This window comes from Neolamprologus multifasciatus, chromosome 12 (assembly GCF_963576455.1).
Source record: "Neolamprologus multifasciatus chromosome 12, fNeoMul1.2, whole genome shotgun sequence".
NCBI lineage: Eukaryota > Metazoa > Chordata > Actinopteri > Cichliformes > Cichlidae > Neolamprologus > Neolamprologus multifasciatus.
In genome coordinates this window covers 15,774,699-15,788,366 of record NC_140450.1, presented here as the reverse complement: position 1 = coordinate 15,788,366, position 13,668 = coordinate 15,774,699, and the positions used below count along the sequence as shown (strand labels likewise).

The 13,668-nt window shown below is 40.1% G+C and overlaps 1 protein-coding gene across 4 annotated transcripts in view; it reads left to right on the top strand.

Moving 5' to 3' along the window:
• ccser1 (coiled-coil serine-rich protein 1) overlaps positions 1-13,668 on the top strand; it is a 126,947-nt gene that overhangs the window by 42,532 nt on the left and 70,747 nt on the right. For all 4 annotated transcript variants that reach the window (XM_085181251.1, XM_085181249.1, XM_085181252.1 and 1 more), the window contains exons 7-8: positions 2,445-2,619; positions 8,584-8,661. In XM_085181251.1, coding sequence (XP_085037377.1) covers positions 2,445-2,619; positions 8,584-8,661 — 253 coding nt within the window. The remainder of the gene's footprint in view (positions 1-2,444; positions 2,620-8,583; positions 8,662-13,668) is intronic.

Genomic DNA, 13,668 nt, shown 5'->3' with positions numbered 1-13,668 from the left:
TCAGAGAAGAAAGTACGAGGGTGCGATTCAGCCTGACCTTTTCACCGAGCTGTGTTCAGAATGGCTTATGTTGTTCGATATTTTGTGTTGTTTTTTATTTTAGAAAGAAAAGAGAAATTTTTTTAAAAAGTAGATTTTTCTGGCTGAGTTAATGCTTATGGCTGCTCTTTATTTGGTGATTTTTTTTTAGAACCTCCCTCTAAATCTGTGAAAGTGAACATGGACTGATTAAGAGCTTCTTGTTTCTGCTACCATGTCTGCCTTTCCACTGTCTTCCATCCCTCTTCTTTTCTTGTTATGCAGACTGTGAACTCTGAGGTTGTCTGTGTGGTTTTCAGACAAGAGGGTGGTATTTCTCGGCTCACCTTTTGAAAATGTCATAAAGAAGGTGAGATACACAGTCCCCCTTTATGCACTTCTGTCAAAATATCACAACCTGGCAGAGAAATGTTAATGCAGGAATTTACTTTATTGAAACAAGTTTGATTATTCTAGTTGCTTTCCGGCGTTCTTTCTCTCTGCTTTCTCTGTGTGCAATGCGTCAACTCTAGTTTAATAGTTGAAATAGTTTAAGTCTATTTTGCAAACAATCTAGCTCCGTGTAGTAGTGTTAATAGGCTTCTAATTGCAGGGGAACTTTTAAGAGTAAAGACTTGGTCGAAATGTCCAAGTCAGAGTCAGCGCCACATTTTTATTGATCAGAGATGGTTGTGACTGTTTGCCAGTGGATTGATGATGGCTTGCATTTTAAAAGGCAAAGAAGTGCATAAACAGAACAAAAGGTTTATCCACGGATTATGTTTATCCACAGATCATGTAACCCTTTAGGTTACATGAGTTATGCCCATGAATGCAGTTAGTGTTCCAGTGTGTTTTGTGGTTAATTGCTTGTGTAATTGCTGTTGTCTGAAAAGTAAATTGTTAACCTCAGGTGAGTGCTAATCCCAAAATGAGAATGTCGGGGAATTAAAATGTCTGTTTAGAAAATTTATCTTTTTTTTCTACCACTCAATAAAAAAGTATTTGAACTACAAACCACATCAGTAGCCCCACAGACATTCAATTACCGTCATGTTTGTGCAGAGCTATCATAAAGTAAACTGATGTGCTTTGTTTTCCCGATGCTTTTCACACACGGCCACAAAATAGAATAAAAACGTCTTGATCTTTGTTCGGAGACTGTTTTCATGTCTGGTGGACTATAGAGAAGTCTGACATCTCGAGCAGGGAAATGTGGCAAACTGGCAAAAGGAGTACAGCGGACTCCAAGCAATTAATGACTATGTTAATATAAGAGCCCGAGGTGCGTGGATTGAGCTTTAGGAAGGCAAAGAAAGATTCTCCAAGCAGGTCTGGCTCTTTGTAAGAATCCCTTCCAAAAAACTGTCTCCGTTTTTCCTAAATGCTGTGACTTTCAGGTGAGACAAGGAATAGAGGCCACGCACCGGAGACCAAAGACATGCTGGTACAAAGACCTGTTTACTGTTTAATGGAGTGTGTTCCCAAATGGGACAGTTAATTACAAGAAGGCTTTGGTTGAACTCCCCCCTGTTGTTTGTGTGTGTTTGAATCCAATCCTGTGCCATCACAACATTGCCTCTTTCGGAGGCTAATAGTTAATAGTCTGGCCTTAAGCTGTGACTTTTAACAGCATCTACCTGTGGTCAGCTCTGCTGCACGTAACATTCAAACTTTCTTGTGGACGTCCACAAATCTCTTGGTAGTGAAGTCTCCCCCTGACTTCATCATACAGGATGATAAGGTGGACTTTTTGTTTTGTGTGGTAGTTTGTTATCGCCTAACGTTGTTGATTTAAAACCTTCTTTATAAAGAATTATTGTAGGAATGACTTGTCATTAAAATCGAGTCCTCGGTGGATACTGTGGGGTAGCTGCTGTGTATTGTGACAGTTGGCTCTGACTGTCACTTTTTTTGGTTTAATTTTCCTTCTCCTGTTTTTTTCTGTCTGTCTCATTTTCTTGTCATTATGTGTTTTTTAAAGTCAACTATTTTTGCAGCAATGGACTATTTTTTTATTCAATGACTCTGAAATAATAAAGATGAAAGATTCAAAATGTTCACATTGGGTTTCAATCAGATTAAAATACTGTGAATAACAGCTTTATGCTATGCAGGAAGGTTGTGTAGAAGGAGTAGTTTACTACGTTGCATCTAATTGCTACAAATTATTGTTTTGCATTCTGCCAAGTTATTGTTCGGACTATGTTTGTGCACTTTAGTTTGTTACACATGGTATCACACAGAATTCAAGGAATTACTGGGGTATTGAGAAGCAGCTGGCATCTTCACTTTACTGTGTAATGGGTCAGCTATATAATCGCTAACCAGCGAAGACAATGATGAGATTCCACAAGTGGAGAACAGCGGGACGCAGGGAAGACGTGTTTATGATGAAGTCTTTGTTCATCCCTCCCCTCCTCTAGGGAACCCTGCCGTCCAACCAGCCTGCTGCCTGCTGAGTGGAGCGCCGGGTTGGGCATGGGGAAGGAAGATGACCCTTTACCTCTGGGACTGGAAACCCTTCCACTAAGACTCATGCAGCAGGAGTGCACTGCTGTCAAAACCCTGCTTCTAAGGCTGAGACGGACACTGCAGGAGGTGAGATAATGCACATGGCTAACAGTCAGCAGCACATAAGCTCTTCTCGACAAGGACATACAAACAAATGAAGGAAGATTAGCTTTACATTTAGTTAGTCTGGCATATTTGGCTTCTACAGAGCACATAAGGTAGACCACACCGACAGCCCTTATCAAGTTAGAAACGCATCAAATTGTTTTAAACCAGTGAGGATAAGGGTCTAGCAAACAATAAAAAGCTATTTCATCTGGAACCACTGTGCACCACGCTGCTCTTACGAATTTTTCACCCCCTATTTTAATCAGGCTCTCTTTCAGTTCCATGAAATCTGGTCAAAGTGGTTGCTTTCCCGTCTCTAAAAGGTCCATTTAATCACTTTGTTTTGTTAATTTAATCAGATTCTACGTTTAGAGGGGGAAACCGGGAGACTTTAAGTATCTGCCAGTTTATGCTTTACATGTACACAACACACACACATATTATCCCTCCTGTTTCAGGCTATAAATCTCCTCTTTAAATGTTTTAGCCTGGTTAAAGCTAATGTTTCACCCCAAGCTACGTGTCTGTCTCAGTGTGAATGTTTGGAACCAACTTAAATTACATCCAAACCATTATGGACACAATTAGCTGAAACAGTCACTTAGTAAAGCACTGACACGTTGGAATACCTTTACAAGGTCTAACAATATAAACCAGGAAACCACATTATCTGCCATCCTCTGCACTTACATATCCTCTTTAGATGCCAGACTCCACACGTTTTTGAGGGGTCTCGGGTAATTACAAGATGCAGATGCAAATTTTTGTTTTACATTTTAGTCCAGAAAGATCATAACACTGCTCGAAAATGACAGATGCCGAAATGATTGTTTTCTGAAGTTTTGCGAGCACAGTGTTAGTAGGAGTCATTTGGAAGGGGGTGTTGATGTTGTTTAACATATACGGTCAATGTTTTGTTTTAGAGTGAAAGTGCTAATATTTTCACTAATACCCTTTGGCAGTGTATAATACATGCCAACATACCAATAAGGGATGTTAGCAATAGCATAAGCTCACAAAGAACATCCATTAGCTTTGATTGTCTGATGCTTTGGGTTTTTTTAAATCTACATGGGTGACTGACCCAACCATATATGGAAGTATTATACAGACCCGTACTCAAAATACAAATACACAAAAAGATAAAAGGGTGACCAGACCTTCCCTAAAACCACACCATTAGTATCTCTAAACTAAGATCAAAGCCTGCTGTGAATTACAGTCCACAGAGGCATATATATGGCTTTCTCCTGATTTCTTTCCTGCTTATATCTCTGTTTTTCTCCCAGGACCTCTGTGAGAGAGACATGAGACATGTAAATGAAATAATAATTTGTAGAGAGAGAGGTAAACTAAAGTGGTGATGGAAAAAAACTAAAGGAGTGCAACAGAGAGAGGGTACACAGCAGCAGAACATGAATATGAAAGAGGCGTTTCTTTGCCCTCTTTGCTTGCTCTGTTGTGTCATTAACTTGCAAATTTTGTTACCTTCCAAAAGCAGACATAAACCATTCTGCAACAAGGGGAAGGTGACTCGACATGTCTGTTTTCTTTGCATTTCATTTGCTTGACCTTCTGGTATTGAGCCCCGGTCTTTGGCTTTGTTTAATTTAACTTATAGCCTCTTCCGTTCACCTTTGCCGTAATACACTTGTGTCTGCTTTTGCAAGCTTTTGCCAATCAATAGCAGGTGCCAATAGTTTTCACTGTCAAACACTTTTGTCCACTTCAAACGTCCGATCACTGGGCCGAAGCACAGCCAAGTAGACAGGGTCATAACTCTGCAGTATGTGGAACCTGGCATGTGAAACTTTGGGATTAGAATTCCTGCTGTCAGTCCTCTGTGTGTGCAAAGGTGCAGGGACTGTAATTTGTTCACTTTTTACTTTATTTATTGGAAATTCAACTTCAAATCAAATCATCATTACATACATCGGTCACATAGAGATTCTTTTATCTAATGTCTAATCGAAACTACATTTGGTGATTGAGAAGACCTCCCCCTTGCTGTGTCACCCTATCAGAGGTTGTGAAATCAAAAGGCACTCAGTTTATGGTGGTGATTGTCCACAGGCTACCCAAAGATTTTGTCTTCCACCTAATTATGCTTATTGACTTGCAAGCTTTCAGTGCAGACCTGTGAATTCTCCCCTCTGAAGTAACACACTAGTTAATCAATTTTGGGGACTTTAGTTTGTTACACATGGTATATTGTGTAACAAACTACTGGTATTTTGAGCATTTCATCAGTCTGGGTTGAAAATTAAGCTCTTAATATAATTTTTATTTTTCAACTATCCATAGGTTTGTGATTGTTGAAAAGGACTTTGGTCATTATTTTCAGCTGCTTTGAGGTACTGAAGCTCAGATGTGTTGTTCCACACTCATGTTAGAGCGATACTATCATGGGTTTACATCTCTACAGTGTCTTCTTTGAATTGCAAATAAATGGAAAGTTATGGAAATTCACTTATAATGTATTTCAAACTGAAAACCTCAAGTCCCCAAAACCATAGCCTGAAATTCTGGAAAATCTTTACAGTTACTTAACGTTGACCATGTAATTGAGATTACTGTGTTTTTGGCTTCTGTCTAATTTTCATTGTTTTTTCAAGTGCCACAAAAACATGCAAAACCACTCGATTTAGGTGCTTTCAGAGATTACTTGAGTTGAAATTCTCTGCAGAACTAAACTTATAGACTTATGAACTAAACTTTAATGATTTGAAGGAAAGAGAACTCGCCATGTCTTAACCTTATGTCAGAGTTATGGCAGGTGGAAACAAAACACAGAATTCCCTGTGGTTCAGCTCCCAAGGCTCTAGAGACATCAAACAGATTTGAGTTGGGTTCCCAGGAGACTGGAGACACTATTGCATATCTTCTTCCCTTCCATGTGCGGGTTTTTGCAAGAATAATTTTTCCCCCCAAAAAAGAAGGCTCATCAGTAGGCCTCAGTGGTCCACTGCAGAAACCTTACTGAAGAACCTAGTTGACACATCGCAATAATTCATGGAAGATGGAGGGTGAGATTAACAGAGCAGACTCTCAAAGCCCCAGAGACATATTTAGATGTCAACTCCCAAATAGTAAGATCTTTGGAGAGCTTACCAAAAAGGCCAACATTGAAAGTACATTAAAAGATTTGAATGTGAGAGCATCACGTCTCAGAAAAAATAGATTTGCATAATTGAAAGTTTACATTGACACCTAACACTGACCTTTTAATCCAGAATCCAGCCTTGATTTTTGGGACAGCCTAGCTGTGAGCAATCTACACCTTTGAATTCAGGAGCTTGTAAAAGTTATCAAGACACGACTGGGCTGCACACAGCTGTTGTGAGCTTATTTGATGTAAATTGATGCAGTTTCCCATTCTTTATAAACATATAGACTATAATATCTGTAGAACAGGATTAACAACTGTTTTAAAATAATTTTCTTTTTATCAGTTAGTTAAGAGGAACGTATTTTCCAGTGGGGTTGGATAAAATATTTTTATGGCACCAAAAATTCAAAAAATTGAGGAAAAGCAATTTATATAGCTTCCGATTTCAAATTGAAATAATACAAACGATACTAATAAAAATCAAAATACTAGCACAAGCAGTAAGATTTGATGTCAAAAATAATAACAAAGGATTGTCCTATACAAATAAAAGATGCTTATCATTATGCAGACACAAACAATTTGAACCATGAACACTCCTTTCAGATATTTACTTTTTTGAACAGTGTTTTCTGTCGGCTGCATGGACGAACATTTGTAAAATGCCACTGTCTGTGTCCAGAAATGTTTCCTATGATGATCTCCATTTGTCAGTGTCAGCCATGGATTCTAGGAAGACCGTGACTGACTTTTTGTTACGGCTTACACTCAGACTGCTTCCTCCACCACGTTGTCAGAATGCGGATATAACAGAATGACATTGAAAATGGTGTTTTTTACAGTTCCGATTGTGCCATCCAAATCTGTTAAAACAGTTTTTGGAAAGAACAGTGCCATTCAGAACTAGCTAATGTGCTCCCATCAGCATTTCCAAAAGTTCTGATGAACTTCTACAAATAAATGTCTGTTGGATTGTACAGATAGGTGTGGAACACAGCAAAGCGGAGTAATTCAATGTCCTCGCTTAACCGCATGACAGTATTTTAAAGCAATTTCTATAAAAAAAAGACGAATATCTGTCAGAGAGCGAGCTGGTATGAATGCCCCTTGAGTTATTTGAAGGTTTTCATTTCTTGATTTAACTCATGTGTGGATGTGATTAAAGGTGCGCATCAAACTACAAAACCTGCTTTCCTTTCTTAGGCCATTCATCATCTGTAGACATTTAGTTTCAGTGCAGTGCCAGTCATTAAATCCATGGCTCCCCGGCAGCCAATTCCTAAATCTAAGAGCCTTTTTACTGAGCCACGTCTAATTGTGGGGACAGTTGTGTGTTAAGGCCTGTGGGACAGGGGTGACCTTAAAGAGGAGTGTGTTAGAAGGAGACAGAGTGAGAGTGTGTATGTGTGTTTAGGGGGGTGTCACTGAGTACACGCCTGTCTGTCTACATAGGAAAAGGCATTGATCACCAATGACACATTGAGGGCCTGACGCCACAGCACACCTATAACTCTGATAGGGAGGCATGCTTCTTTAAAAGGTCAGCCAAACCAATAAAGCATCAAGTTTATGCTGTGCAAAGATTTGGGCTCAAGTGTTTCTCAGAACCTCCTTCAAAACCAATGAGACAGCTGGAATCTTGTGAGGTTCGCAAGATCACAATCGCAAGGAAATTGATCTTGTCAGGCTTCAAGCTAAGTGGCTGATCCTGAGTTGATCAGACCAAGTCAGCATCCTAGGAGGAAACATTGGCAGCTGTGCTGAGAGACTTGCAGACTACAAGTAACCATAACTTTAATCTAACCTTACCCTAAGATTATCATTAAATGAATTTAACCGCAATCCCAACCTAACCTTGTAACAGTGAAGTGGGCATGTCATGTTTTGTAGTGGCTGTGCTGTGCATCTGCAGGCAGACCAACTTGGCTTTTTAAGTGTGATTGTTTAGGAGATTAGTGTAACCGCTTCTATAGCATGTGTGATGTCAAAAGTGGAGATTATCTTAATTAAGAGAAGAGCAAAGAATGCAAGCAAGTGCTTTCTATCTTTCAAAGATCTTTAGAGAGCAGGATGTTTCCTCTTTGATGCTCTCTTACTTCCTCATATGATTCAGTAAAGTGATCTAAAATGTCATGACAAGGAGACACTCACACTTTCCCATATGACCCATCAGGAGCCCTCAGCAGTGATCTATATACCCGCATATGCTCTTCTTAAGGGACGGTGTTTCTGTGCACCTGTGTGCAGATTGTACGTGATTGCACATGCTCCTTTTGTCACATGAAAACAGGCTGTGTGCGTGTGTGTGTGTGTGTGTGTGTGCGCGTGTGCATTTTGGATCCCCGTCTGGCTGCCTCTGATCTCTGCCCACTAGATAACTGTGCTGAGAAGCAGTGCCAAAAAGCGTCAAATCACAACTGTCATCAGAAAAAAAGAGCTTTTGTAAGAAACCAGGTGAAAATAATGCAGCTGGCAACATGAAATTGTTCTGATACAGACATGTTACCTACATTTACATTTTTGAGGTCATTCAAATGTAGATGAATCAGATTTTCTGTAAAAATATATGAAAAGTCAGGGATGAAAATGAGCACCTGTCTTCAGAACTAACGTTTTTTATACCTTCCTCTGTGTTCATACTGAATGTTTAGCGAGGCTTTTGTAATACTGCCTAACTGTGAATATATTTAGCAGAAAAAGAAGAGTAAAAACAAAATTCCTTAATGTTGTAATGTTGTCTATTTAAGCACCTGACTGGTTTATCTTCAGCACAGTACAGCACGCAAACCTCATCGTGATGTTCTGGTTATAGCTGTGTTTTTGTCTTTTTGCAGAGCACAGAGACAAGTCCTGCCAGCAGCCTTCAGTCTCTACCCATCAGCCCTTGCAGTGAAAAATCTCTTCCGTTTAAGGTAACACGGAGCAGTCTGTTTTATACTAAATTTAGCTATTTGTTCAGTGAGAACAGCTGTATTACAAGCATCAAATTTACAGATCCTTTAAAAGTGTGAGGCAATGAAAAATATTAATAAAAATGTCCTCCCAGCTTTATATCTTACAAAAACAGAGCTTATGCTTTCACTTAATGCATGTACAGTAAAGTTGTAGTGCTCACTTGTTATTCTTTTTCCATAGCCAACCCTTCACTTCAGTTAGCCAGCTAGTTTAATTAAAAGAACACAGCAGGCTCAGTGTGATCAAAAATATAAAACTGAATCTTCCTTTGATCCATGTGTCTCGTTCAGTTTTACCCATATCAGAACAATTAACACTTTTTTTTCACATCAGCTTCTAATGAATCACAAAAAGATCAAATAGGAAGAAAGAGAGCAGAGCAGCAAGGAAGGCAGAGTGAAGGAGAGAGAGAGAAAGAGTTGGAAAAAGGATGATTAAAAGCAGGAGAGTTGCAGATATTGAATGGGAGAGGGGCAACGGGTTTTGATTGTCTTGACAGGCTCCAGATGCCCTCTGTCAACCTTGTCCATCCCAGCCGTGCGATCTGGATGAGATTTATTAATCTCTGTAGGGAGCATGTGCATCATTGCTCAAGTGGGTGCTTATGTGTGAGCGGGATTTAAGCTTACCATGGGAGGTCTTTTGTCGAGCTTTCCCCCTGGATTTAGTTGGGTCACATCAGAGGTCTTGTTAGCCTGTTGGAGGAGGGAGGTGTAGTAGAGCCATCAGCTCTGTGGTTCTCATCTTTGATTTGTGTGTGTGTGTTTTTTAACTGCAACATAATGAAGTTTCCTTTACATACATGAATGTACACACTTGTAAAGGTCTTTTAAAATACAGTCTAGTGATACTTACCCACAAAATACTGACACACTGCCAACAAATACTGCGTTTGGTTGTCACTAAGTGCACCTGTATGTGTGTACCACTTAATCTTAGGGCTGTATATAGACTTTGTGTTTGTATAGTTGTCACAGCGTGTTAGTGTTTCACAAAGAGTGGATGTTTGTGTGAGTGTATGCCCTCTTTATTGACCTACATGCTGTATCAGTGGCAGCTGGACGATAAGGAAAAATTAAAAATGTAGGATGGGACGCAGCATGCTGACAGCAGCTCTGGCTGAAAAGTACAGATGGACAGACAGGGAACATGGACCGATTGAAAAGAAGGGATCAAATGGGGTAGAAAAGAGTAGGAAATGGTTTCAGTAAACTATCCAAAACAGACTTGGAGACAGGCAATTGACTATAATCAAAAGATTATTTGACTGGACAGGGGGAACCTGAAATTTCTTTTTGGGGGTAATTTTATCTGATGTGACAGTGGATGTTGAGGAGGCAGAGAAGAAATAAGAGGAAAGATATGGTATGCCATGTCACAAATGTCACTGGATTGAATTGAACCGTGGACATTTGGATTATGTGACATGTACTTTAACCATCTGGCTTAGGCTTTCAATCCTAAAAGCTGTAATTTCCCGTCTGTGGAAAAAGGTTGGAGTGCTACTATGTACAGATCAATCAGAGTACTGTAGATTTGTGTTAGAATGTCTACGTTTGATTTTATCTCGACTTTGGAAGTGTGTATCGTGCCTCAGTTAAAAACAGAACATTTCCAGTTAATCCCAGTTTTTCATCAAGAGGAATGACACCCACTGGATATTTACACTTTTTTGGAACATTCTCTGCAAAACCAAGAAATGGCTGTGTGGGAAGATCCCATTGGATCGGTAATAGACCAACAACTATAGGGCATTCAAAGCCCCTTAAATCACCTTTCTTCCCCATTCTGATGCTGGGTTTGAAGTCCAGCATCTCTACATCCCTAAACGCACTAAGTTGCTGGCAGGTGATCGGCTGATTAGATAATTGCATTTATGAGCAGTTGAACAGGTGCACTTAATGAAGTGGCCATGATGAGTGTGTGGGTATAGATTGGGAGAGAGCAAGAGAGAGAGATGAAACACTCATTCAGCAGATCCTCTGTGCTTGTCATCAGATCAGGAGAGTTTTCTTAAAGGAGGAAAGGGTCACGATCGATAGAGATAAAAACAAATCAGGGAGAAAGCAGCAAGAATTGCAGGAAATGAGTTTAACTTGAAGATGGGACAGAGGTAGATGACTGAGAGAAGTGTATATATAGGAGAGAGGTAGGTGGTAAAGGCTGAGCTTTTCACAGAGCTAGATGAATTGAAAACAACATAAATACAGAGAGAGTATATCGCCTGAGTAGAAGCTTCATATGAGGAAAAAGCTTCAATGTTGAGAAGAGGACATTGTATTTCTTACTTTGGGACAGACTGAAGAAAAGAGATGAGGGAGAAAAGCTGCTGGGAAAAGTGTGGGAGCTATAGCTGAAGTGTAGTCATTCAAGAACAAAGCAATCGGTTTGATGACATTAACTTGATAAGGAAAAGGGGAGGAAATAAACACCGGAGTGCAAGAGGTGGAGGCGAGACCAAGCGATGAACGAGAGATAGAGTTAAAGAAGCCGGTGTTTGAGAAATACTGCGTGAAGATGGAAGAAGAACAAGAGGGAGGGCTGAGAAGAAGAGAATTTGCCCTGGCACTCTAGAAAACGACTCGGCATGTGTAAAAATAATCTACGGTATCCACCTGAGAGGCTGCAGTGTCACAGTGCGACCTAGTTTAATTTAGACCCAATGCATATGACATGATTTTTACCAGATTTTGTCCCAGTTAAAGTATTCTACTGTATCTTAGAAGAAAGTAGCCGAAAAAAGAAATCGCGCTAGAGTTGCCGCTAGAGGTGTACTCCACCAGTGTGTTCATTAAAGAAAAAAATGTCAAAGGCAGCAAGTTTTGCACCTGATGAAATGTTGTTTTGTGTACACTCACCTTTGCTTCAGCAGCGCGGTGAACTTCTTTTTATAGTGGAACACTTATCATCATGTCAGATGCAGCGTAATTAGAAATTAATAATGCATAATTCTGAGGACTGTGAATTTATAATTACCGACTTTTCCCCACAGTGATGCCCTAATCACTGCGAGAGGGTTAAAAGGATGCATGCTTTCAGGAAAGCACGGAGATATGCGGCTATGTGCGTTATACACACCTTTCTGACACAGACAACACGCAGCTATATCGAGATGCACAAAATGTCATTTCTTTAAGCTGCAGCACAGAACAGACTGCCACTCTCATCTCCCCGTTTCATCCTTTGTCTCGTTTTTGAATCTCTCTTTCCAGATAACCGTTTATCTCTGTTACACTGCATGAGAAACTGCGCGTTTAGTAATTGTTGTGAGGCTCAGGCATCAAATTCCACTTTTTTTTTTCTTCAAATTTTGCTCCTCTGCATCAGTGGTCCTGTGATATGAGTGCTCGGGTTAAAATCAAAACCGTTGATAGTGAAATTGTAACTCGCCTTTTTACATCTCAAACTATTCATTACGTTTTAGCTCAGTGTGGGGTGCTGGCAGAAAAAAAAATACAAATTAGACCATTCTACTGTGTGCTATGATAAAGCCTGGAAAGTTTTCCACCCTGCCCCTGGGCTACCTTAGAACTAGACAGCTGTGTTTCTGATTCCACGACACCTGCTGATAGGAGGAAACCATGGCTCATTATTTGTGATTTGCTAATAGGGTCAGAGAGCGAGAAGTGATATTTTAGAGACAGCTTTAAACCTCGGAAGTACAGATACTGTATATATTATATTATTTCTATCACCACAGCACTCAACTTTTGGACTTCACAGGAAAACATTTTAATGATTTGAAAATTTCCCTACAAGCCAAATGTTTTCTTACAGTTTTAATGGATGTGGAGTTCTTACTTTACACAGATATGAACTCACTGGATGCTTTATTAGCCAAACCTTGCTAGTACAGCGTTGGACCCCCTTTTGTCCTCAAAACTGACTTAATGATTTGTGGCACTGATTCAACAAGGTGCTCGAAACATTGCACAGAGATTCTGGTGCATATTGACACAATAGCATCAAACAGTTGCTTCATCCATGATGTGAATCTCCCCTTCTGGTACTCTGTTGGACTGACATCACAGTCATGTTCAAGACACCAGTTTGAGATGATCTGAGCTTTGAGACATGCTTAGCTATCGGGCTGGAATAAGCCATCGATACTGGGGAACAGTGTGATTGTAAAGGGGAGGATATGATCAGCAACAGTTCTCAGGTAGACTGGGACATTTAAACAGCCCTTGTTTGGTACTAAGAGGCCTAAAGTGTGCCAAGACAGTATTCCCTACACCATTACACCACCACAAGCCTGAACCGTTGATATAAGCAAGATGGATCCATGCTTTTCCATGTTGTTTTCTGCCAAATTCTGAGCCTACCATCTGAAAGTTGAAATAGAACTTGAGACTCATCAGACCAGGCAACATATTTCAAATCCTCTGTGGGCAGTTTTTGTGAGTCCGTGTAAATTAAAGCCTCAGTTTTCTATTCTTAGCTGACAGGAGGGACACATGGTGTGGTCTTCTACTGCTGTAGCCCATCTGCTACAAGACTCAACATGATGTGCGTTTAGAGATGCTTTTCATACCTTGGTTTTAACAAGTCGTTAGTTGAGTCGCCTTCCTATTAGTGTGAAGCAGTTTGGCCAGTCTTCCTGCCGTATGGCATCAAAATGGCTTTTTCCCTCAGAGAAAAGCTTCTTGCTGGATGGTCTTTTTAGAGCCATTCTCTGTAAACCCTAGAGATGATCGTGTGGGAAAATTCTCAGTGGAACAGCCGTTTCTGAATTACTTAGACGAGTCCATGCAAAATTCAAAGTTAAATCACCTTTCTTCTCTATTCTGATTGGGTCAGCTTGGTTTGAATATCAGCAGGTTGTCTAAGTGCATTAAGTTTCTACCACGTGTTTGGCTTGTTAAAGACAGCATTAACAAGCAGTCAATCCGGTGTAGTGAGTATATTTACAACCCCTGAACCATGTACTGGTACTGGTCCATGAGTCGTTTGGTGCCGGGCTG